We start from the raw sequence: 27,796 nt of genomic DNA, 5'->3' as shown, positions 1-27,796 counted from the left end.
TTGGCTATTTAAAGAAGATATGAAAGTTTATTTTAATATTCTGAGATAACATGGGGTAAGGAATTAAAAAAGGAAACTTGTTTTAGTAGTATTTTTAAATTTTTCTGGAAATTAAGGATGTTTTTCCTTTAAAGGCTTCAGAGAAAATTTCGAAAATATTCCCTGGCTATTGGTATTGCATATAGTTAGATTAATTCTCAGTCCATGTAATTATATATTCATGGACCAGAAAGGCAGAGCCTTTTTATTTTTCTATATTTGTCTTAGACTTTTTTCCTGATTTTTTTTTCCCCCTCTAGGTTTTCAAATATAATTTTAAAAAGTTTACTTATAAAGATACTTTCCTAAAGTCTTTGGAAATAAAAAGGTTACTAGAGTATCATTATTATGTTCAGTTTGCTAATTTTGCGAGGTTTGGATGAGAAAAGGAAAGAAAAAGAAAAAAAAAAAACCTTATGTATCTAGTTCAGCCTTGCACATAAGTTTAAAACACCTACAGTATTGCATTGTTTAACTTCTGGCTTTGTACAGTTTTTTATTTATTATCACTTAACCTTCTGTTGCTTTGCCCATACTCTTTGATATTTGCTAGCAGCTAGATGTTCTCAACACATATAGAAAACCTAACCTACAAATACTAGACTGCAAGGCAGTATTTCATTTTTTAAAAAAGGCATGTTGTCTCGTCTCTCCCTGGGCATGTGGTAACTTGCATGGCTGAATTAGGGTAGGTAGTTTTGTGAGGTTTCTCAGTAAGCTGTGTAGTTTGTTAGTCTTTTTCATATAATCACCTTTCTCTCCCTGCTGACTTTCCCTAGTTTTATCAGCAACAGGTGTTGGTCACTGTCTTCCACATACCATGCCTGATTTGGGTGGCATGTAATAAAAAAAAAATTTTTTTTTTTTTTTTTTGGAATCAAATGCCTCTCTTGCCTTTGTGCTCCTGTGTGGTTCCTTCCTTTTGCCAATATTTATGCTTGTTTTTCTCTTATGAATCTTCTACATGAACTTTGGAAAACAGTAATCCTTGGATTTTCAAGATCCAGGATAAGAGGGTGCGTGTTTGCAGAAAAGGTCAAAATTTGAGAGTCCTGAAGGAGTTGTACTGTACAACTGTTCTGGATTGGTGGATATGCAAATATTAAAGGAAGGGAAGGAGCAAATGTTACTTTTGATGTGAGTGATCATAACATCTACATTTCCGATTTGGGGGAAAATTTTATTTGAGTATCTTTCATCTGGCTTATTATTAAATTGGCAGTACATTTTATTTTACACAGGAGATTTAAAGCTATATAAAATATAGTATTTAAAAAAATTCATGCAAGTGGTAGACTTACTCATTAAAGAAAAATAATCCTTTTGAATTTTAGGAATGTTTCTGATAATCCTAATCATTTAAATTATTTGATTCTTATTTCTGTATCTTGTACATTATATAGGTTAATTGAAATGTGTTTAAGAGAAAATAGTAGAGAATTTTAGAAGTAGAGTAAATTGAAGAAAGATAGACATTTTTAACATTCTTACGCTCGTTAAAAGCATTTAAGAGATGTCATAATAATCTGTGAGAATTTGTTGATGGGCTGTTGAGCTGTTGTTGACTTTTATGTAAAGGACAGTAGTTCTGTTTGGCAACTTATTAATAGCCAACCTGGTCTTTATTGGCATGTGTTGGCAGGTTGTGACTGAAGCTATGGTTAAGACTCTTTTTAACACCTGAGGGAACTTTATTTTCTATTTTCTGAAGTGGGAGTATCTCATAGCTTTTAGCTAATTTATTTATTGTTCTTTAGAGATTAAGGGTATTTTCTGACTATTTTTTAGAAGATTGAATTAAGGTAATGGGAGGTAAACAAGTGGTTCAGCAGGTAGTTCATTAATTTTAAGCTCTAGGGTGGTACATCTTGGTTAAAATATTTATTTAATTCATATGTTGAGTGATTTTAGCCAATGTGCACGAACATGTAAACTATGTCTCTTTTTCTTCTTTGTGCTTCCTGATAATCACTCTTAAGTGGGTGACATATAGGTACATGCTTATCTCTTTATTTGCAGCATATTTTATAGTGATGTTTTGCTTTATTTATATGATAGATAAGTGGAACAATTTGATGCCTTTATACTATTAATATATACTGAATAGGAATAATAAAATAACAAAAAAATACTCCTTTTCTTAGGTGGGGTAAGGGTAGATAGAAGCTGTATGTATGGCTTGTGCATCATATCTTGAACAGCTTAAATACTGGGGCTGAAAGTAATTATAGTAACAGGCCTGACACATTTAATGTATTTGGGGGTTACTGTGTAGGCTTTAGAATAATATCTATTTGAATTTTTAATGCCAGTTCTTTCCTTAATTAGATTTTTCGTGAAGCTCGAAGAACAGTACCTAGTATTGTTTACATGCCTCACATTGGTGATTGGTGGGAAGCTGTCAGTGAAACTGTGAGAGCAACTTTTCTGACTTTGCTACAAGATATACCGTCATTTTCACCCATATTTTTATTGTCTACCTCTGAAACCATGTACAGTGAACTGCCTGAAGAGGTAAGAACTCATTAAATATTTATCTTTTCTTATTATATGGTTTTAAAATAGATGACCTTGTAAATTTGACACATTTTAGTTATTATAAAATCAGTACTGTCAAGGTTCATGCCTTGGTTGTACCACTTATTAGCCATGTGACTTAAGTTAGTTAACATTTTAAGTTTCAGTTTCTTTTTTTTGGTATGTATTTTGATATATTTGATATATTTCTCGGTGATGTGAATTTTGAGATAATTCATGCTTAGACCGGACCTCGGCATATATAGTACCTACTAAGAAGATCTTAGCTGTATCATCATCAATGCCATTATCCTTTTCGTTCTTATCACCTGTTAGATTATTTGGTGAGATTTGACCTTTCAGCTCTTTCATTGGTAGCATCACGTTAAGCTGAAGATTATTATGACTGTGCATATTTTTCAAATCTGATATTTAGCGTTTGAATTCAAATCCAACTCAATAGTAGAGTATAAGATAAAAATCACAGTTGTTTCAGAAAAAAAGTAGATCAACTCATGTGAATGAAATTGATTTTTAAGAAATTAGTTTAACATTCTGAGCTTACTAGGTTTTGAAATAATCTCCTTTTGAAATGCTTAGAAATATTTTGCCCAGGCAACACAGTTCTTATAAAAAATTTACATGTTTCAAATGCTATAATATAAATCTTGATTATGTAGAATTTTATGATTCAGATTTTTTTTTTTACCAAGTTCTTTTGTTCTGTTTTAGCTCTTATCTATCTTGTTGCTAAACTGGATTTGTACAACTTACTACTCTTGTAAGAATTATATTAAATGTAGACTAGTTCATTTTTTGTAATTCAGAATCTGATATTATTTCGAGACCATTAATCAAAATATTTTTTATCACAGGGAGCAATGAAGTTTAGTGGAAAGATGTATGTAGTAAGAGTCAGAAAAACCTTGGTATGGACTTACTTGTCTTTTGATTTTGGATAAATATTTGAACCTAGAGTAGCTTCAGTTTCCTCACCTATAAAACGTGGATAATAACAGACAGGCTTGTTGGTGTGAGACAATATATGTGAGTTTATTTTGGAAGCTACAGAGCTATAATATGTTTGGTATTATATTAGTATTATAAAGTAAGAATGCACTCGAAATTGATTTAGGAGAGTGGACTGAACCTGGACATAACCTAGGAGCCACTTTTAAAAATTAGATCCTCACTGTCAACTAGTTTTATTATAACTTTATAAAAAATAAAGAAAATTGGGATAATTAAGGGCTCTAGTTAGGAATATATACTTACCTGAAGTTTCCTTATGTTGTTTGAAAAATTTGTAAATAAAAGTCTTACTGAACCTGTCTTCTTGATACACAGCAATTTTAATTTTGCCTATTCTTGTTGTCTATTTGCATATGTGATTTTATTGTTGGTTTAGTTTTTTAAAAAACTAACATTGCATCTATATATTTTCAATGTTGCTATACTGTTATAATTTTTAGTGGATTCAAAAAGCCTACTGGTGAGTAGGCTTTTTTCATTATTTGTTTACCAATAACCTTAATTAATAGCTAAAATATTAAAAATTTACTAACATTGAATCCTGAGATTTCAGCCCCCCCCCCCCACTTTGTCTTCTGTATTCTTTGCCCTTATTATAGCAAATAGCTACTAAAGCTATCATGGATATTCACATTGTGGGTGAAGATTATGGGGTTTTTCTTAGACTACTGATTACATAATATTTTATACTAATTGTCCCTAGGAAAGCCTCCTCTGCCCCCAAGGCTTTCATTTTAATTTCAGCTTTGCCATTAGTATATTGCTTTGTTTAGGTCACAGACTGAAATAGTAGTGAATAATACTTAGCACGTACTGATAAATATTTGGTAAATGAATGAAAAGCATGGAGGGTTGTAGACCGAGTAACTGTAGGTTAGCAAGGTGCCAGATCTATGGAAGAAGACATGAAGTAGACAGTGGGTAGCAAAAACTAAGTGATTCTAAAAGAAAGAAAGAAATAGCCAGTTACTATAGTGTATTTAAGAAAATACAATGGTAAGTTAAAATAACAGTAAGATACAGATTTTAACCTATCAAATAGGCCAAAAAAAAAAAAAAAGTTGGATAAACTCTCTCCAGGACAGTTCATAGTAATAGATTTAAATATGTCTATTCGTTTTAGCTCAGCAATACCATTTATAGGTAAGTAGATTTTCATAGATAAAAAAGATACAACACAGACAACACAGAAAGTATCATGGCCTTTCTTCATGGACAAACATAAAGATACAACACAGGCAACACAAAAAGTACAAAAGTATTTATCATAGCCTTTCTTCATCGATTGGAAACTAAATGTCCTAGAATAGGGGATTGATTTTAGTGGATTCCTTCCATGAAATACAATGAGACCATTAAAAATATTGATGTAGAAGACATTTAATGTCATGAAAAGATGTTTGAATGTATTGCTAATAATTGCAAATATTAAATCAATATATATGGCATTATCTGGGTTTATATAGAAATAATTATGTGTTATATAGTCATATATAAAAAACTATGTATATGTAACTATTTTTTTTTTTATCAGAATAATAATTTAATCTGGGTAAACACAAATTTACATTTTTCATAATCTTAAACATTAAGTAGAAGTAATGTTAAGTTTATTCAATCAGCAAATCTATTTAAGATTATGAAGTACATATCCAAGTAAAGTAGAAATCTATACTTATGTATTATGCTTTTTAACACTGACAAATCATAGATGACATAACTTTTTTTTTTTTTTATAAAACCAATAATATTAAACTTGTCTCATTAACTAAATTATGTGAAAGTGAATTCTTAAAACGTTTCTGGGCTGAATACTTTTTTTTTTTTTTTTTTCACACACACACACACTGTATTTTATTTTTACAAGAGATAAATAGACTGTATATGTAACTATTAATAGAAATGTTAATAGTAATTATCTCTGGGTCTTAAGATTATAGTTATTTTTGTTACCTGTTTTCTAAATCTTCTGTAATAAGTGCTGCTGTTCTCATCAGAAAATAAACTCATTCAGAGATGAAAAGAAAAGGTTCTCCACTCAATTTTTAAAAATGACACCAAACAAAAAAAATTAGTCATCATGGGACTAATATTAGGGATACAAAAATGTTTTCTTTTTGTGGGACAGAGTGCCAATCTCATCTTTTGGAGCCCTTTTAAAATTCTCTTGTAAATGTGTCTTTGTATAGCTCTCCCTTTTCTAATCCCAAAGTAAGACAATGCATTGGGATATTGAGAAAAACATTAGAGCTTCTATTCACTTTTATTTTTCATATTATCTTAAAAATGTGTGTGTATGTTTCATAATAGAAATAGTAATATTAGTAGAATAGTACATTTAAGTAAGTATGTATATACTGGAGGGAGTATTTTTTTTTAAATTAATTAATTAATTAATTTTTGGCTGCATTGGGTCTTCATTGCTGCGCGCCGGCTTTTCTCTAGTTGCAGAGAACGGAGGCTACTCTTCGTTGCGGTGCACGGGCTTCTCATTGCGGTGGCTTCTCTTGTTGCGGAGCACCGGCTGTAGGTGCGCGGGCTTCAGTAGTTGTGGTGCACAGGCTTAGTTGCTCCGCGGCATGTGGAATCTTCCTGGAGCAGGGCTCAAACCTGTGTCCCCTGCATTGGCAGGCGGATTCTTAACCACTGTGCTACCAGGGAAGTCCTTTTTTTTTTTTTTTTTTTTAAAGTATCATTTATTGAGTTTGATATGCACAAGTGTCAAGTCTGGAGGTAGTATTTTCAAATTTTTTTACTGATTAGGTGTTTCATCAAAAAAAAAAAAAAAACCATTGGAAATCATTGTTCTAGACCAGCTGTTATCAAAGTGTGGCCCAAGGACTCTTGTGGGCCCCACGAGACTTTCAGAGGTTTGTCACATTCCTCTTTTTTGCAACTATGTATCTTCTTGAATATGGGTTTTCTTCATGTATACTAATCAGAGCAACATTACTATAACAGATTGAATGCAGAGGCAGAAAATGAGAATCCAGTTGTCTTTTATTAAGCCAGACATAAGAGAGATTTGAAGAAATGTAGAACAGTGCCACTTTTCTCACTAAATTTTAAAAATATATATATAATGTTTTATATTTTGGAAAAATATGTCTTTCAAAAGAATATATATATATTTTACATTTATTTTATTGAAGTATAGTTGATTTAGTGTTGTGTTAATTTCTGCTGTACAGCAAAGTGATTCAGTTATACATATATACGTTCTTTTTCATATTCTTTTCCATTATGCTTTATCACAGGATATCGAATATAGTTCCCTGTTCTATACAGTAGGACCTTGTTGTTTATACATTCTTTTTTTAAAAAATTAATTAATTAATTAATTTATTTATTTTTGGCTGCATTGGGTCTTCGTTGCTGCGCACGGGCCCTCTCTAGTTGCAGCGAGCAGGGGCCACTCTTCGCTGCAATGCGCAGGCTTCTCATTGCAGTGGCCTCTCCTGTTGCAGAGCACGGGCTCCAGGAGTGTGGGCTTCAGTAGTTGTGGCGCGCGGGCTCAGCAGTTGTGGCTCGCGGGCTCTAGAGCGCAGGCTCAGCAGTTGTGGTGCATGGGCTTAGTTGCTCTGCAGCCTGTGGAGTCTTCCCGGACCAGGGCTCGTACCCGTGTCCCCTGCATTGGCAGGTGGACTCTCAATCACTGTGCCACCAGGGAAGCCCTATACATTCTATATGTAATAGTTTGCATCTACTAATCCCAAACTCCCAATCCAACCCTCTCCCTCGGTAATCACAAGTCTGTTCTCTATGTCTATGATTCTGTTTCTGTTTCATAGATAAGTTCATTAGAAGAATATATTTTTAAATGTTAACATGTAATAGGTTTTAAATTAATACATAATTTGGAAGGTTCTTAGTTTTAATTTTTAGTACATAAATATTGACAGATATAATCCAGATAAGCAAAAGCTCTTTTGGGTTCTTGAGTAATTTTTAAGAGTTTAATAAAGTGTGGAGACCAAAACATTTGAGACTCTCTGACCTAGACCACAAGTTCTTTGAGAGGAGGGGACTGTCTTACTGCCCTTCGCTTCCTGACACAGTGGAATTGGTTAGTAAATGTTTGTTGCATGAAAAAAGAAACTGCTTAATCATCACAAAGGCTTTAAGTAACTCCTGCCTAGCCTCAGGCGTCTTTTTTTTTTTTTGCAAAATTCTAGTGTAAGTAAATTTACTTCTGTGGACCCTGAAGACCTTTTCTGAGAATTTTAATTGCTATATATGAGAATTGCAAGTTATTTCTCTTCAGGAGAATTAGAAAAAAGAATCAAAGGTTGAGCATAGTAAAGAGACTTTTAAACAAGGAAGCAGATAAAAGTAGAAATATTTGCAGGAAGGAAAGCAGACTTTGGAATTGCACTTAAATTTCTGAAGAGATTCACAGTATGTACTTTGGCATTAAATTATGGGCAGGCTCAGAATGGTATAATTCAGTATATTAGAAGTGAATTTTAAAGAAATATCTCCTCAGCTACACTGATGAAAGTAAAGATTACATACAGTATTTTGTCTTCTCAGTATTTCATGTCATTTTGTGTCTCTCAGTTTATGGTGGGATCTGGGAGGTAAAAATCAGTAACTTAAGTAGAAACATCAAGTAGGGACATTGAAAACTCAGATAAATGATCATGTATACAAGAGAAATATCTTAGTATTAAATTTTTGGTTATAAAACAATTTTATGATTTCTTAAAATTTAAGAGGAAGGTGATCCAAATTTTTTTTTAAATTAAAAATGGTATAGTAAATGAACATGAATTATTACTATTTTAAGGTATGTTAAATACTAATGTTTATATTAAAAATAAATAAATAAATAAACAAATTAAAAAAAAAAAAAGACCTAAAACTATAAAACCCTTAGGAAAAAACATAGGGGAAAAGCTCCAGGACATTGGATTCGTCAGTGATTTCTTGGATAAGATACCAAAAGTACAGGTAACAGAAAAAATAGATAAATTGGACTTCATCAAAAATAAAACTATTAATAGATTGAAAAGACAATACACTGAATGGGAGAAAATATTTGCAAATCATATATCTGATAAGGGGTTGATACCCAGAGTATATAAAGAACTCCTACAACTCAGCAACAGAGAAAACCCCAAACAGCTAGTTCAAAAATGGGCAAAGTACTTAAATAGATTTTCTCCAAAGATGGTACTCAAATGGCAATAAAGCACATGAAAAGATGCTGAACATCACTAATCATTATGGAAATACAAATCAAAGCCACAATGAGATACCACTTTATACCCAATAGGATGGCTACTGTCAGAAAAACAGAAAATAACAAGTGTTGGTTAGGATGTGAGGGAATTGGATCCCTTCTGCATTGCTGATGGAAACATAAAATTGTGCAGCCTCCGTTGAAAATAAATGGTTTGGTGTGGTGATTTCTTAAAGGATTAAACAAAATTACCATATGATCCAGCAATTGTACTTCTGGGTATATACCCAAAAGAAGTGAAAGCAGGGATTCAAACAGATGTTTGTATACCCATGTTCTTAGCAGCATTATTCGCAGTAGCCAAAAGGTAGAAATCAACAGATGAATGGATAAACATAATGTGGCATATACATACAGTGTAACATTATTTAGCTTTAAAAAAGAAGGAAATTTTGACACATTCTACAACAAGAGTAACTACAGCATGGGTAAATCTTAGGACATTATACTAAGTGAAATAAGCCAGTCGCAAAAGGACAAATATTGTATGATTCCTCTTTACAGGGTTCCTAGAGTAGTCAGATTCGTAGAGATAGAAAGTAGAATGGTGGTTGACAGGACCTGGGGAAAGGGAGAGTGTAGGGAGTTAATGTTTAATGGGTAGAGTTTCAGTTGGGGAGGATGAAAAAGTTTTGAAGGTAGATAGGTAGTGATGACTGCACAACCATGTGAATACACTTAATGCAACAGGCTGTACAACTTAAAAATGTTAAAATGGCAAATTTTGTTATGACCATTTAACCACAAATTTAAAAAGAAAACTACAATTTAAAAATGGGCTAAAGGGTTGAATAGGCATTTTACCAAAGAGTATATATATTCTTAGGGTAATAAGCATGAGAAAAGATTCTCAATATCATTAGTCATTCAGGATTGAGATACCACTGCACACCCAACTAGGATAGCTATAATCACAAAGACAGACAACACCAAGTGTTGACAAGAATGTAGGAAACTTGAATCCTTGTGTATTGCTGGTGGAATTGTAAAATGGTATAGCCACTTTGGAAAAGTTGGCAGTTCTTAAAATGTTAGACGTAAACTTATAATATGACTCAGCATTTCCACTCCTAGGTAACTACTCCAGAGAAATATAAACATACGTTCACACAAAAACTTGTACGCCAGTGTTCCTACTAGTATTATTCATCATGGTGGAAATAACCCAAGTATTTATTAATTGGTGATTGGCAAAACAAAATGTCGTATATATACATAGAGTGAAATGTTATTCAGCAATGAGTGGAGTGAACTACTGATACATTTTCCAGTGTGGGTGAGCCTCAATATATTATGCTAAAAGTGAGAGAAACTAGACACAAAAGACTACCAATTCTATGATATGCAATTTCTAGAAGAGACAAATTTCTAGACACAGAAACCAAATCATTGGTTGTCAGCTGGGAGTGTAAGTGTGGATGGACTGCAAATGGGCACAAGGGAACTTTTTGGAGGTAATGGAAATATTCTAAAACTGACCTGTGATGGTTGCACAGCTGAATTAATTTACTAAAAATTATTGAACTTAAAAAAAGTTTAATGAGAGATAGTAGAAGGTATATCTAAGTTTATCTGGGAAAGTCAGAGAAAGCATCACCCAGAAAGCACTGGCTTGAGTAGAGAGTTAAAAAAAAAAAACAAAAAAACAGTTTAGGAAAGAGTGAGTAGCATCTATAAAGACTGTTGTGAACCAGTGTGAAAGAGAACGTGATTCGTTGAGGGAATTATATAAGGTTTGTCTTGTTGCAGTATGAAGTTTGAGGCTGGGAATGTCAGAAGATAGGAGTGAATTTAAAGAAAAACAAGCTGTTGGTAATAATCAGAAAAGCTGATATCAGGGGGATTATTGTAGATTTGCTCTTGGTATGCTTTTACATTTACCAGGTTCAACACAATGTTGAAAAATGATCAGAAGGAAGAATATTTAAAACAAATTAAATGTTTTACTACCCTTGAACAAAATCCTGGTACTTCTAGGGTATTGTGTTCTGTTTATTTTTCAAGACCCAGTTAATGTTAGCATTTTCTGCTATATCTTATCTAATGCCTCTTCACCCATGCCCCTTGCAGGGTCTCCTCTGTTTCACTACCTCTGTTATAACACTTCTGGCATGGTATCATAATGCTTTCTTATGAGACTGAAGAGACTTGACAGCAGGAAGTAAGCCTATTTTCTTCAAGTTTTTGACTGCAGTGTTTGGCATGATATTTGACACATGATGGATGTTCAGTGGTAAATTTGCTTGCCAGAACTTTGAAGGGAAGGCCAGCAAAATATAGATCGAAGAATTGGAGGGGTTTTTACATGAAGGTAGTCTTCAAAGAAAATATCGGAAGGTCACAAGGTGAAATTTTATGTAAACTCTTTAAGGATTTGGTTTTGGGTTGACGTAAATAATTTCCCATCTAAATATTGAACTCTGGTGGCTACTTTTCATTGTCTCTTCTCTGTCTTAGGATTTTAAAGTTAGAAAAGACCTTCAGAGCTTATATAATCTAGTCTTCTCTATTTATTCACTTTGTGACCTCAAGCCAGTTACTTAAACCTTTCCAAGCCTAGGTTTTTTCATCTGTAAAATGAGGGACTCCCTATCTACCTCATTGTTACAAAGATAGATTAAAATAATATTTAAGTAATTCTTCATTTCACAGTCTGCAGTTCAATAAGTGGCTAGACATAACAAATTGAATGGACTATCCAAAGTTTACCAGAAATATGTACCTATATTTGGGCTAGGATCTGATGTTTTAAATTTTAATCCAGTATTTCCACACTGTCATGGTTGGTACTTCTTTCCATATTAGTGACCTTTTCCCTTTTTTATGTGCAGTTTCCAATTTGATGTGGGCTGGGTAACAAAATCACAAGCTTTATTCATTCAGTATATGCTTATTAAGCATTGCTAGGTGCCAGGCATGGTGGTGGGTATAGGAAAACAGATGAGTTCTGTTCTCAGGGAGTTTAGTATCTTGAAGAAGGAAACAGACCTAGGAAAACATGAATTAAATAAAGTGTATCGACAAATGTGGATGATGTAAAGAGGATTTAAACAGCATATCTTGCAAGGGGGACATCTGGGGTCAACGTCTTTATAGAGCAGGTGAACAAAGGAGAGGTGGCAATCACTAACTGGAAGGAGTTGAGGGATATGAGCATGACTGGCTTAATTTTGCTTGGGAGTTTTGCATGGAAGGTGGTGTCATTGTGGAGCATTCTTTGGTGAGATCGAAGGTATAGTTTTTCTGCAGTGAACTCAGGATTCCAGAGGATACAGTAGAATAGACTTAGTAGGGAAAGAGCCCAGGAAGGGAAGTTGGTGGATAGGAAGTACACAGAAACAGCTTAAGATCAAGCAACGCTGTTAGCATCCTCTCAGCTCTCTATTGTAAATAAGTTGTAGATAATTACTTTTCAGCTCTTATGCAACAGCTCTTTGAGATTGTTGCCATCTGACTATTATAATCAACTATCCTTTTTTATATTATAGTATAATTTATTAATGACTTGAGCAACTGGATCATTCTTTCATTCTTGTTTATTCCATGAGGTTGAACCTCTCAACAAGCATAGCCTAAGACTAGGTTAACCTTAACCGCGCATGAATGTTCAATGAACATTGAAAATGGTACCGAAGTTGAAGAAATTATAATTTGGTATAATATGTAAGCTTTTAATTCTCTAAATATTTAATGTCTTTGTGTGTGTGTGTATGTGTGTAGGTTAAATGTATCTTTAGAATACAGTACGAAGAGGTCTTGTATATTCAAAGGCCTATTGAAGAGGACAGAAGAAAGTTTTTCCAAGAACTGATTCTCAATCAGGCCTCAATGGCTCCACCACGAAGGAAACACACTGGTAAAGTTCCTAAAGCCTTTAGGAAAATGGGTGGGTTGGCGTTAAGAGATACCCTATCTTGGAGTCATCTTTTTAAAAAACCCATTTCTTTGTGGAAATGAAGACAGTTTTTCAGGTTCTGTTTAACTTTAGATGAACACATGTGGAAGTGGCCATTGTGTTTACCTGACTTGAGGAGATTGGGAAGTACAGCCTCATTGTTAAAGCTTTACTAATGAGTGACTGTTTATGAAGTAGTCTCCTTGTCACTTCAATCCAGATGCTCTGGGTAGATTTCACATTCTGAGGCTCAAAAAGTCATAGAAAAGGTCTTTGGTTCTGCTGTGTTTTAGTCACTTTAAGTACTAAGGACTCGAACTGTCAGGTTGTGAACAACAGGTGTTGTGCTGATTGCTTTCTGGGCCAGGGTGGTTTTGTTGGGCCAAGAATTGGTTAGAACATTTGCCTTTTCTGGTTTATTTTATTTATTGATTGATTTTTCAAATATTTATTGAGCACCTATTATGTTAGATACATTATGCTAGGCACTTGGAAATCTATCATGGCTTTCTTTAAGCATTAGAGTTTTCTTGGATTTGGGCCTAATAGCATTAAGAGGGGCCTCAAAATTAGATTTTCAGTCCCCTGACTTAAGTAAGGACTGCATGCTAAGTCATTCAAAAGAGAGTTTCTTTTCCTAAAACTAAAGGTGCAAAAAGATAAGATCCCCTTGCCTAATCTTTCATCCTCTTCTAGAAAATAGCAGTCCTGTTTGTTAAAAAAAATTTTAAGCCTCTTTCTTTTCGTTCTGCTTTTTATGTTTCTCGTAGCTGTTCTTATAGGATATTAAATACATTTCCCATCCCTGCCAACTCCTTGCTTTTTCATACTTCTTTGTTTTCCAGTGGTTATATTATCCAATACTTTGTTTTTCAGTGGCTATATTATCCAATACTTCAATAATTTTATTGTCCTTTAGTGGCTCCTTTTCACATTTTCTCAGTGCTTTTGAGATGAACATCTATCAAATGACTGTAGCTGTGGGGTTTTCCCCATAGAAACCTTGGAATATTCAACATGGAAGTTATACCTTCTGATTATTGGTTGTTGCCTTCTGTTAATCTAAATAACAGCATTTAAAATATTTCATTATTAAAATGATTCATTTTAATAAAGTTATCTTGCATGTTCCTAGACATATTTCAGTCCCGTATATCTGAATTGTCTATGTTAAGGCTGAACATAATTCTTTTTCTTTTTGAGTTGCTCCTGTTGACTTTCATTTTTCATCTTAGGGGCTATTTAGAAATCGGCGAGAATACTTAGGATTTTAATCCTGAGCTTCAGTGTGATATCAGGAAAATCTTTTAAGGAATTAGAGAGCATTATGGTTAGGCAAGTTAATACTTTACCTTCTAAGAAGATGTTTTGTTTATTTTACAGTAGATAGTGAATACCATAGATTTTTATATATAACACTTAAGCCTGGGTTTTCCATCTTCTTCATGTCTTTGGGATTCTTTTTTTAGTTACTTTTTTTTTTTTCCACTCCCTGCAGGTGCCATTTACTATCCCAACTGTGTTGTAGTAAGAATATGAGGGTAGGAGACTTGTCTAAAGTTAGAAGTCTTTGGGAATGGGAAGGATCAAAGAATTATTCCTTGCCCGTTTAAATTTCATGCATATAAGGCAACCTCATTTTGAGAAACATCTTTAAATAAGGTTGACTTCAGCAAATCAGTATACAAGTACTTCACCTTAAGATACTTACATTGATTTGAAATCTTTTTCTTAAAGTTGTATGTAAATAATATCTCAGAATCAAATTATTTAAAATCGTATCATTTGTGCTTTAAAGACGTCCTGTTGTAAGTTATTTTGTAAAAGTAAAGCTATTCCCTAATGTACTTTTGGTTTCCATTCAAATTTTTACCTGCTGAATTCACATGGTTCACGTGTATTTGGAATTCTCCTTTTCTTAAAAAAAACATTTTGAGAGAGTGCCAGAAAAGTAATTGAGGTCCTGACCCTGCCATGTTGGAATCTTAACATTTTCTTCTACTTTCTTTAGGTCTTTGTGCTATGGAAGTTCTTCCACTTGCACTACCTTCTCCACCTCGTCAATTATCAGAATCAGAAAAAATTCGGATGGAGGACCAGGAGGAAAATACTTTAAGAGAGTTGCGGTTGTTTCTCAGGGATGTAACCAAGAGGCTGGCCACAGATAAACGCTTTAACATCTTCAGCAAACCGGTGGATATTGAAGAGGTCTTGTTTCAGTAGTGTGCAAACAGTGAAGTTGAACTGGCTAAAAGAAAAAAATGTTGACATCTTTTTTTGGAAGGAAAAAAACAAAGGCATGGATGAATATTACCCCTAGCCTGTAAAATTTTAATCCATGTGATAACTACCAATGTCATCAGCAAACATCTGGTGACTTTTGGATGAAATTAATGACAATTTGTATATGTCCTCTTGATTAGTATTGATCTTTGTGATCTCCTACTCTTCAATTTAAGAAGAGGATTAAAAGTTACTTTAGTGAAATGTCCATACTAGACTATTTTTATTCCAGGATAAATCCTGCTTTCCAAAAGAATATTGGTATTAACCAATCAATACCAATTAAAATTGGCATTTCCCAAATTGTGTATACCTTACTGAAAGAGGTAGCTGAGAAACCTGAAATTTGTCTTTCATATTTTGGAAATGTCTGTGACTAAGATGCTGTATGAGGTTATAAGCACAGCCTATTATTTTTCTCTCCAAGAAATGTTTTCTCTCCAAGAATTTTCTCCGCTCCGAGTGGAAAATTTCTCACTTTCTATGTGTATTGTTTTGTGTCCTTGTGGGAGCATGGTTTGTGATGATGAGAAAAGAAATTTTCCATTTGGAATCTACTATAATACTGTAGAATAAATTTTGTTTTGTTTTGTTTTATCCTGGGATAATATAGTGTGTGGATGCACATAATGCAGTCTTTACTGGCATTCTTCTTATAGTTCAGACTCCATGTTTGAACAGCTTTGGTGTTTTTAGTTTTAATTTTTTTCTTCATCTTTTTTTAAATTTGAATTATGAAGTGATGCAGAGTTTAATGTTGTGTCCTCGTTGTGAAATCTGTACTCTTGGATCTGAGCAGATTCCTTTGGAACCATTACCTCATCTATGCCTGTGAGCTAGCATTATGTTTTTTCCCCTTGGAAAACCTGAAAATACCTATTCCCCCCACCTCCCCCTTTTGGGAATAAAGGGACTATGTTTAATTTTATTTGTATGTTTATCCACAATACATAGTTTTAGCCATTTGATCCTTTCAGCAACCCCACAAGGTCATTATTATGTTGCAGTTGAAGAAACTGAGGCTTATTGGCAAGTGACGCAGCCAACACTCAATGTTTCTTAAAATTCGAAGTCCACATTCTTTATATCACGGCTGTCATCTTTTTCTACTGGAATGACAGGACTTGCCTATTTGCTCTTGCAATTAATACATATTTTATATTTGTGAAGCATATTTTTTCCCTCATGGTATTTTCAGAAAGTCTTAAAACTATCAGCCCACTTTAAAGATTGTTATAAATGTTTATTTTTATTTCAAATTGGGTATGGGAACTCTGACACTTAATTGATAAGAACTTGCCCCCAAGTCAGCCTCCTGTGCTGGGAGTGAACCAGTTTTGCCTTTGTCCAGGAAAACTTTTTCTGTCTAACCAGAAGAGATTGTCAGATTTCAAATGCCATCTGTGATAGAGTGGAAGTTTTATAAATGATGGAAAGGCAGTGGAAGGGGATAGAAGATGTTGGTCAGTTAAAACTTTAATTTTAGGGTTATGTTTTCTCTTTTTCCTTTTTTTTTTTTCTTTCTCAGGTTCATTTTGCTACTGCTTCTTTGTTTACTTTTAAGGCTGAAAACTTAGGGGTCTCTGGGACAGATAGAGAGGGGAGACTAAGATAACATTTTGATAACCTAAAACACAGAAACTTGTATTAAAATAATGAATTTGAAATGTCTAAAAACTTTATCAAATTCCAAAGCAAATTGCAGAGGAAACAAAAGTTTAGAAAATAAGCGTCGAATTTAAAATTAAGCATAGGTGCTAAAATTTTATGGTCTTTAGTAATATAAATTTTTATAGTGCAAAAGTTTATAAAATGTTTTCCATACGTACACAATACATGTCAATTGTCAGAGCCAAGGATCCAACTAATATCTTCTGAACTGTTCCTTGTTGAGTATAGCTCCACTATCTCCCCTATAAGGAGATTGGCTGGCTTTTTAGCTCCTAGAGAATGAAAAATAAATTAAAACATGCACACACACCTACCTAAAAATTTAAAAACATATAAATAATATGTATGTGTATATATATGCATATGTTTTTGTATATGCATATATGTGTATTTATTCATATGAATATATATTCAATATGTAAATTTTAAAAAAGGCATCAGTGAACTGCACTGGTAGTCCAGTGGTTAAGACTCCATGCTCCCAATGCAGGGGGCATGAGTTTGATCCCTGGCTGGGGAAGATCCCACATGCCGAGGCCAAAAAAAAAAAAAATCCCAAAAAAGCATCAGTGCCATCTGCAATGGAGAAAACTAGCCTTTAGCTTCATAGAACAGAAATTACGCTATTCCCAGAATTTGGTCCCGGACTAATTAGACATTTCTAAGACTGTGTTTATGTCAGACCTAATTACTTGATTTGAGATTTGCATTAAGGAAGACAATACGGTCATACACACTTTGGAGATATTGTGGGTTCAGTTCTAGACCACTGCAGTAAAGTGAATATTGCAATAAAGTGAGTCACACGAATTCTTTGGTTTCCCAGTGTATATAAAAGTTATGTTTACACTATACTGTAGTCTTCTTTAAGTATGCAATGGCATTATATCTACAAAAAATGTACATACCTTAATTAAAAAATACTTTATTGCTAAAAAATGCTAACCATCATCTGACAACACAGGGTTGCCACAAACCTTCAATTTCTAAAAAAATGCAATATCTGCAAAGCACAGTAAAGGCAAGTGCAATAAAACAAGGTATACCTATAGATATATAGGTTGGAAGAGCTTTCTTATTGGTCAAATGATATAAAACATACAACTTATTGGGCAGTCATGACCAATATCTCTATTTTGGGTTATCTCCCAGAAAATCACACTGAGCAAAATGTATTTTTTGCTTGTAGATTTGTTTATATTTAGGGACAAGGCCAGTAAATTTTTTCTAGTTATGAAAGCAATACTTACTTTTGTTATATAGTTGACTCAGAATGTTTGTAATGAATCCAAAGGAGCAGAAAACTCTTTCCATGAAACGATTCATCCTGGAAAACTGAAAAAGACAGATAATTTTTTTGTTTAGAGATTTTAAAGAGATTTACCCGAGAACATCTCTAATAATAAGAAAAGAAAATCTGTTTCTTTTTATTTTCCTTAAAAAATTTTTTTCTTGAGGTAACATATATTGATGCTTATTGGGTATTTTTACCGATACATTTTCTTCTCAGGTGTGTCCAAAGGATTAAAAAAAAAAAGACAGCTGACACAGTTTGTTTCATATTTCAAGATGAGAAACTTTTCAGAGTTGATTTAGATGTGACTTGAAACTGAAGCTTTTCATGGAAAGTAGGACATAGTATCTTTAGTGGCATAAATTGCTCTATAATTTTATCCTTATCTATAATTATTTCCTAGATATCTAGATTTAATTTAAAAATAACTGTATGGTTTTATATTTTTATGAGTAGATTATATGAAATATCAGAAGTAATTTTCATTAAAATATCCTGTTTTAGGTTTCAGATTATCTTGAAGTAATCAAGGAACCAATGGATTTATCAACAGTAATCACTAAGATTGATAAGCATAATTACCTGACTGCTAAGGATTTCCTGAAAGATATTGACCTCATCTGTAGCAATGCTTTAGAGTACAATCCAGATAAGGACCCAGGAGGTAAGGATGCACTGGGCAAGGTTGACTTTGGTGATCAATGAGAAGATAGTTTAAAATTTAAATAAAGCTTGCCTATATTTCAGATAGATAAATTAATCTTAATGACATATTATTGTATTTAGAAACTTCTTGATGAGGAACTAATAATATACTTAAATATTTAATTATTAAATTCATCTGTTAAATTACTAAATGATATATTTAAATTAGAGGATTTTATTATTCTTTTAAAAAATTTTATTGATGTATAGTTGATATACAATGTTGTGTTTAATTTCTGCTGTACAGCAAAATGACTCAGTTATACATATATTCTTTTTCGTATTCTTTTCCATTATGGTTTATCACAAGATGTTGAGTGTAGTTCCCTGTGCTATACAGTAGGACCTTGTTGTTTATCCATCCTATATATAATATTTGCTAATTCATTTATTAAATTATTAGATAATATATTTAGATTAGAGGATTTTATTATTCTAAGTATTATGTTCAGGGTTTAGTTTCTTGATTTACCTTTCACTTTTTATACTTAGATTCTTGTTTTTTTCAGGTAAGATGGAAAACTGAATAGTTGTGAATTTAAGATTTAGTTATTTAGTCAACATCACCAGTGCTGATAAACACTGGTAATTTCGAATTTGTGGAAACTTATTGTGGATAAGTTTACTTATCAAAAGACCTCCTTTAGGTAGATAGATGTTATCTGTTTTATAGACTGCATGTATTTTTATATAATTTTATTAGTTTACTCCTAATCCCACCCTGTACTCTAATCTGTAGTCCGAACTCTGTTAATGCCCTCCAGGGGAGACCTCCAGGAATAATCTGTAGTTAAACAAGATGAATTTATTGATACATTGTAATAAAGGAGAATGTATATCATGGGGAGCCATATAGGATTTGAGCTAGCATTAAGTGATTCTGGGGAGGGTTTAAGGAAGTAGGGCTTTGCAGTGGATTAGATGCTCTTAGGAAGTGGGAATAATTCGGGGACTAGGTATTTTAAGAACCTGGAAGGCAAGAAGAATGGAGCAGGGCTAAAGTTGTGATTGGTAAAGAAGCAGCAGTCATTCATCTTACCCAGGATAGGATTATATTTGGTTATTTTTGTGGTTAGGACAGCGTTCATACTTTGTCTGTGTTCAGACCTGATTATGGAGTGGTCTTGTTTTTATCTTGATCCACCATGGTCACAGAGTGGTGTTCTGTAAAATTGTTTAAGTTTTTTTTTATTTTTCATTTTTTAAAATTATTCTATTTATTTTGCCGTGTTGCGTCTTAATTGCAGCACACAGGATCTTCGTTGCGTTTTGCGGGCTTCTCGCTAGTTGTGGCACGTGGGCTCCAGAGCGTGTGGTTGCGGCGCGTGGGATTAGTTGCCCTAAGGCATGTGGGATCTTAGTACCCCGACCAGGGACGGAACCTGCGTCCCCTGCATTGGAAGGCAGATTCTTAGCCCCTGGACCACCAGGGAAGTCCCTAAAATTGTTTTTATGTTTCATATGAATACACCAAGGCCTGGCCGATAGTGCTAGGCCCTTTCCCAGCTGGCAGGGGTCATTACTCTTTTTCTTACTCTGTTGAGAATTGTTTCTTTCACAGATGATATACAACTAAGATGCTTTTTATTTTTAAAAAATTAACGCAAACTTTCAGTTATCTAAAGATATTCAGAATACAGTTTCTGCTTTGTGTCTGTATTTATGGGCAGTGGTTCTTAACTCAAGGCCACCTGTTAGAATGACCTGGGTTTCTCATTTCTACATGAAGTTAAGTATTTCTTGTCTCAGTTTAGACCATAGTAAATTACATACTTTAATTCCAAGTTAAGAGGCAGAATAAACTTTTATATAGCTACTCTTGGTATCTAACAGTTTTTAAGCTTTGTATCAGGACATTTATATCTTGTTGTTGTTTGTTTAGGTTTTTTTTTTTTTTTTTTACTTTTCATTGTATATCATATAGAAAAATTTATGAGGATAAAAATTAAGAAAATTAAAGCAACCTATAATCCTGTTATCTAGTGTTTTCTCTCTTTCTCTTTCCCTCCCTCCCTCCCTCCCTCTCGCTCTCTCTCTCTGTCACACATACACATGCACAGATATTATATATGAAATACATGTATGAATAATATTTTTACTAAAATGAAAATATAACTTTTGTAAACATTTTCATTCATGTAATATTTTGTGAAAAGGTTATGAGTTAATGTATTTTTACCACATAATTTTTATCATATGGATGTATTATAGTAGCTACTACCCTATTGTTGGACATATTAGATTTTTTAGCTTTTTTCTCTATTATAACACTGATGAATATGGCATAAATTTTATGTATATCCTTAATTATTTCCTGAAGATAAATTCCTTGAAGTGAAATTTCTGGATCAAAGATTGTATAATAATCTCTTTTAAGGCTTTTAAACTGTGTTGTTAACATTTACTCACAATTTAAAAAATCTTCTTCTAGCAGCATCAGGGTCACTTGTTAACCAATATAGCAGTTTTGTGTGACTGAGAGAATCTCCTTTTCAGTGTAGATGGCATCTGCAACAGGGCCACAGTTTGGCTAGTAAAGAATGGGCTGGATGTCAGTCTCCTTTGATTCCCTTGCTGCGTTCTTGGTGAAGGTACAGTTGCACAGGTGTCTATATAGTGACCTTGAGCAGTGTGTGAGAGTACTTGAGTGCCTACACTCTCATCCTGTTAGTTTTTCAAGACATAGAGGTTACTGAAACTGTGCAGTAGGTAAGGAGAGCCTGGGCTTTGGACGTACACCTAGGCTTCAGTCCCAGTTTTATTTCCTAGTTCTTTAACTTGATCAAGTTAAGTCCTCTAAATTTTAGTTCCCTTATCTGCAAATAGGGATAATTAGAGTACTCTTGTCACTGGGTAGTTGTAAGGATTAGATGAGAAAATGTGTTAGGTTAAACCTTATGAAATTGCCATTTTCATGTGGTTCAACTTGAATATGTTAGGCCCTTAGCATAGTGCCTGAGATGTGAGAAGTATTCCATAAAGTTTAGTCATTCATATATTTATTCTTGTTATCATTATTATTTAAATTATGCTTTAATTTGTTATAAGTTGTTTCCTTAGTGTGTACCTACGTATTTGCTTTAGAATGACCCTTTGTACTTTGTGCTTATTAGTATGGACCACATTTAAAATTTAATCCTATTTTGGAACAAATCTAGGGACTGATAGTGAAAAATGAATTTGAGCGGTTAGAAAAAGCCAGTAGAAAGGGTCAATCCAGATTCTCCCCCCACCCCGCCCTGTGTAACTTAATTATAACCACATTGAAATAATATTGCTTTTATGAAAGAAGCAATGATTTCTGGTGCATAATAACCTTTTACTACAGAATGCAGTTGTATAATGAAAGAATATGGCTCTATCTCACAGTTAGAGTTGACATGATACACTTGTAACTTTATTTCTTCACTGTTTTAGATGCAAAAAGTGTCATATAATTCAAAAGCATGATTTCGGCTCTGTTCAGATTTTTTCATATCTTCAGTCAAGAGCCCTTTTTTTCTTCTTAGCAACAGAACAACTTGTTATGTATTAGGAAAATAACCTCAGGGTCTGTTGTGTAGCAAGTGGAAATTACATGAATGTTGTATTACTTTTACAAGTTCCCATGAGTATTTGAAAGCTTACAGTGTTCTGTTTTGCAGAACACTTGGCCATTTGGGGAAAAAAACTAGCATGTACATAGAAGACAAAAGCCAACATTCTGGAAGCTGTACATGTTGTCTAAGTGTTTACCCAGATTCTCCCTTGAGGATAAAGTGGACAAAAATTAAATATGTTAGCCAGAAGAGTTTTAGTTTGTAGGTTCTAAATGTGACTAGTATCAGATATTTGATCCTAATTATTATCTTATAAATATGTGATATATTTTATGTTTAACTGTTCCCCATTCTTTGTCTTGTACCACATGCCCCCTCTAGCCCTCAAGTGCATTCACATACATACCCTCATTTAGCTGATTTTGATGAAATTTCAGCCCTAGTCTTGTAGTATTCTCAAAATCTTCTGTTTTGTACCAGTTGTTTAGGAATAAAGCTCACAGATTCACCCCAGCTTTTGGAGCCCTCTAGGGCTATGCTTCAGTCAAACTCATTCATATTTTCTATTAGTATTTGTAAGTATCATGTGCTGTTACCGAGCTGAGTGCTTAGAGTACTGTGACAGCCCTTGCCTCTTGAGATGGAGGTATTCAGATCAGTAATACATATTGAATAACTACTATGTGACAGACATTATGCTATATGTTATAGTATTAATTTGCTAGGACTTCCTTAACAAAATACCACAGACTGCGTGGCTTAAGCAACAGAAATTGATTTACCCATAGTTCTGGAGGCTAAAAGTCCAAAATCAAGGTGTCGGCAGATTTGGTTTCCTCTGAAGCCTCTTTCCTTTGTTTTCGGAGGCTACCATCTTGCCGTGTCCTCACATGGTCTTTTCTTTGTGTCCATGCACCCCTGGTGTCTCTTGTGTGTGTCCAAATTTCATCTCCTTATAAGTACGCAAATCAGATTAGATTAGGGCCTACTCTTATGACTTTCTTTTACCTTGATGACTTCTTTAAAGTCTCTACTCCAAATACAGTCACATTCTGAGATATTGGGGGGTTTATAGTCTCAACATATGAATTTTGGGGAAGAACACAGTTCAGCCCATAACAGTTAATAAATAAGCCACAATCCCTCCTATCTAGAAACGCACTGTTTTATAGGAATGACAAATATCTAACTATAGGTAATTGTAATAGATTATTAAGGTGTAGAGATAGCATAGAGGTGGCGATTTTGAATTTTGTCTTGAGGCAGCAGCAGACGATTGTAATGCAGTTTCATAAGGTGTGTATTAGGTATATGTACAGTGTGAGTAGAGCACAGAGGAGAAGACACTGGAGATGAACAGGATTAAAAAGGGCATTCATTTTAGGCCGAGAAAAGTAGTGTACAAAGGTATAAAAAAAAGAGAATATGGCTGGAAAGTAGAGTGTCTGTGGAGGAGTAGTGAGAAATTCATTCACTTCTCTACTCACTGAATCTCCATTTACTGAGCATTTATGAAGTATTTTCTGTGTGTAAATTGTGTTCAGTGCTGGAGATATGCAGCTCTGGCCTGAGAGATGCCTAAAGGCTTCTTAGCGGGGAGTCCTGCAGATAAGTAAATGTCATAGTGAGTTCCCTATCTTCATTTGATCCTGTGTAAGGATTTCAGAGTTAATTCTCTAGATGATAAGGGGCCACTGGGTGGTTTTGAGACAGAAAGTGATTTGATTTGATTTGCATTTCAGAGTATAGTATTATAGGCAGTATTAAAGGTCAAGGGAACGATGAGATGGAGGTTGGAAGACCAATTAAGATTCACTTGCGGGGAATTCCCTGGCAGTCCAGTGGTTAGGACTCAGCGCGTTCACTGCTGGGGCCCAGGTTCAGTCCCTGGTCAGGGAACTAAGATCCCACAAGCTGCGTGGCACGGCCAAAAAAAAAAAAAAGATTCACTTGCTTTGGCAACATAGATTGAACTATAGGGGGCTTAGTGACCAACCAATTATGTATGACCAACAGAAATCTAGAATGACATCTGAGTTTTTGTGGTCTGGGTGTTAGGAATCTGACAAGTAAACCAATGGAGGAACAGGTTTATGGGCAGTATGCTAAGTTTAATTTTGGATGTGTTAATGCAAGTTACCTCTGGTACACCCAGATAAAATGCAGACATTGTGTAGTAGTTGTATATGGGGGTTCAGAGATAGAAGTTTGAGTAAGAGACCTGGTTGGAGTCATAAGTGTATAGGGGTGAGTGAGATCACATAGGCAGTATACAGAATGAAAAGAGAGGGCAGCCTAGAAGGACCCCTCCTCGAGGGAATATGGGTCCCAATTCTCAATTTAAGTCGCAGTCTTACTGTTGGCGCTTCCAGTACCTTTGTTAAATGTGTTGCCTCTGCTGAGAGTGTGTACATTCGTTCTTTCTTTCTTCTTTCTGTTTTTCATTCTTTCTTTTTAAATCAGTTTCGTTGAGATGTAAGTTATATACAAGAAAACCTAGTGCATCATTTCAAAACCATGCTTATCTTTTAAAATCCCACTTATCCTTCAAGGAATATGAAATGCTACGCTCATGAAAGTTTTTTCCGATTTCCGTCCAGTTACCGGTAATCCCTTCGTCTTGGAATCGTAACACTATGTAACTTTTCTGAGACACTTATTCCTTTCCTTTTTTCCCTGGAGTGATTACTTATTTACATATCCTTATCCTGTATTTTAGACTCTAAGCTGATTGAGAACAGGGTCCGTATAGACATCTTGTATGGAGCATATTCTTAATAAATGCGACCAGTGAGTAAATTTTATGAATTGTCCTCTTCTTAGATACTAACTGAAGGAGTCTCAGAGTACGTAGAAATTATAAAATGGAGACATAATAACATAATGCAGATATGAACCAGTAAATACAGTAAAATTTCTTATTTATGAAATGATTTAGGATGAAAAATCATCCCATAAAAATCAGTTTTAAAAAAAATATTATTAATCTTTCTTAATAGTTTTGTTGAAAAAAACCCAGCTAGTACACTTCTGTTCACCAAAATACAAAAGAAACGTAGACACGTTGAAATAATTGTTACCTTCATAAAAGCAGTGACTGTATTAATTTTATTAATACTTCTCAGTTTATTCTGATAGCCATTACTTTTTATTGAAGGCAAAGCTAGGTGGTAATATCTTTATTTTATAGCTATAAGGAGATTGGGTCTCAGAGAGCTTGTGTAATTTGTGAACAAACCCACAAATATTATATGGCACAACTGAATGGACTGTGGTCTGTCTTAACTTCAAAGCCAGTATGTATGGGGTTTTTCTGCTATGCTTATGTTACTTTTAAATTTCATGGATCTGGAGAATCTTAAGATTTTAACGTATGAGACAAAATAAAAGAACTGGTGGTAAATATGTAGCTGTTATTCGTGTATAACTTTAAAGCAAGGAATTTAAGTCTGGTGGCCATGAGAGGGTCTCTGAACAACTACATACAAAATGGTGTACATGTATACTTTTCCACCTTTATCACAAGCTTATAAGATCCAGGATGACTGGCCTACCCATCAAAAAAGATGAAGATCCAAGATATGGACATGTCTTCTAATTTTAATCTGTGAGCTTACAGTTCTGTGCTATGTATAAACTTAGACACTGTTCTAAGCTAAGAATGATTAAAAAGAATTTTAATGATAGGCATATGTAAAAAGCATTACCTTGTCAGATGCAGATGCTATTTATTTATTTATTTATTTATTTATTTATTTATTTATTTATTTAGGCCACTCTGTGTGGCTTGTGGGACCTCAGTTCCCTGACCAGGGGTTGAACCTGGGCCCTAAGCAGTGAAAGCATGGAGTCCTATCCACTGGACTGCCAGGGAATTCCTACAGATGCTCTTTATTTTTAAAAAAACTTCTTGTTATTAATTTTTTTTTTTTTTTTTTTTGGCTGTGTCAGGTGTTTGTTGCTGAGCACTGGTTTTCTCTAGTTGCAGCGAGCAGGGGCTACTCTTCGTTGCGGTGCACGGGCTTCTCATTGTGGTGGCTTCTCTCTTGTTGTGGAGCACGGGCTCTAGGTGCGTGGGCTTCAGAAGTTGTGGCACGTGGGCTTAGTTGCTCCGTGACATGTGGGATCTTCCCAGACCAGGATCCGACCCTGTGTCCCCTGCATTGGCAGGCGGATTCTTAACCACTTTGCCACCAGGGAAGTCCCCACAGATGCTCTTTAGAATAAATTCCTTGTCCTTCAGACCAGTGGGAAATTTTTATGGAATTCTTTTCTTAATTCATTCATTCATTCATTCTTCTCCCCCCTTTAATTGGGGATGGAATGTGGGTGGGAAGCATGTGTTTAAAGAAAAACAAAAAGAAAGATCACTGAGTTATTTTAGAGTATAATGTGCTAGATACATGACCTTTACATTTAATTTTACTTTTTTTTTTAGCTTTTTTCAAGCTGAAATGGAAAGCCAGTGGCAGAAAGTTGCCTGGGCTACAAATATCAGCTTGAAAGCATAGCTCCTTCTCAGGGTGTTCATTGTAGTTTTTTGTTTGTAGTGGTTAGAATTTGAAGGAACTTTAAACTTCCAACAATAGAGCAATAATTTTGAAAAATTAAGGTTCATCTTTCTTTGGATTGTCACATAACCATTAAAATTTGGTTTTCAAAGAATGTTTTAAAATATCAGGAGACTTCTGATTCTGGCTAAGATGGATTAAAAGGGACTGAATTTCCCCTTCTGCCTGAAACAGTGGGAAAAAAAAACTGAACAAAATATTTGAAAAAACAATTTTGAAGACATTGGATATCAGGAAACGATGGAAATGATCTGTGAAGGATGGGAAACTAACAAGTTGAGCACTATAGTTGCCTGGATAGCTTCCAGACTGTGTGGTACGGGAAGGAAGAAGCCAGGCGGAGCCTGGAAGTCTCCCTGAATTGCTGGGAATGTAAGGAGGCCAAAGTGTGGATCAAGTTCTCAGGGCAGAGTACCAGGAAGGAGAAAGCTGCACAGAGAGAGCACTCTGGAGATCTGCAGAAGAGCCTCCTCCAGTCTTTAGCTAGCTGAATAATGATCAGCACATATGTGTGAGGAAACTACCTGAGGCCGGAGAAAGAGAGGGAATATTCCTTGATGTTTATATAGGGCTAGCAGTAGTGTAGCAAATAGTTAGAGGTGATAAACCAACAAGGAGAAAAACTGGATCATAAAAATGTACACAATCCAAAAGAAGTGAGAAAAAAGAGGAAAAAGGGAACAAAGAGCATGTGGGACAAGTAGAAAGTAAATAGCAAGCATATTAATAATCACATAAATTATATAAAAACCAAATGATCCGCTAAACCAGGGATCAACAAACTACAGTCAAACTGACTGCCTGGTTTTGTAAATGAAGTTTTCATAGTTGGAACACAGGCATGCCCCTTTGTTTACATGTTGTCTAGGGCTGCTTTTATGCTACAGGGGCTGCTTTGAATACTTGCCAGAGACCTTATGGCTTGAGAAACCTAAGATATTTACTCTCTGGCCTTATACAGGAAAACTTGCTGATACCTGGCTTGAACATCACAAATAAAGGCAG

The 27,796-nt window shown here is 34.4% G+C and overlaps 1 protein-coding gene across 2 annotated transcripts in view; it reads left to right on the top strand.

Moving 5' to 3' along the window:
* Positions 1 to 27,796, top strand: part of ATAD2B (ATPase family AAA domain containing 2B) — a 155,322-nt gene that overhangs the window by 98,151 nt on the left and 29,375 nt on the right. Inside the window, exons 19-22 of one of the 2 annotated variants that reach the window (XM_068564720.1) lie at positions 2,368 to 2,553; positions 12,554 to 12,689; positions 14,740 to 14,921; positions 18,481 to 18,640. In XM_068564720.1, coding sequence (XP_068420821.1) covers positions 2,368 to 2,553; positions 12,554 to 12,689; positions 14,740 to 14,921; positions 18,481 to 18,640 — 664 coding nt within the window. Of the gene's footprint in view, positions 1 to 2,367; positions 2,554 to 12,553; positions 12,690 to 14,739; positions 14,937 to 18,480; positions 18,641 to 27,796 lie in introns of both variants that reach the window. The other variant, XM_068564719.1, reaches the window with a different exon arrangement.

This window comes from Eschrichtius robustus, chromosome 15, assembly GCF_028021215.1.
Source record: "Eschrichtius robustus isolate mEscRob2 chromosome 15, mEscRob2.pri, whole genome shotgun sequence".
Classification (NCBI taxonomy): Eukaryota; Metazoa; Chordata; class Mammalia; order Artiodactyla; family Eschrichtiidae; genus Eschrichtius; species Eschrichtius robustus.
The sequence above is the reverse complement of the archived record's forward strand: the minus strand, read 5'-3'. Positions and strand labels throughout refer to the sequence as shown.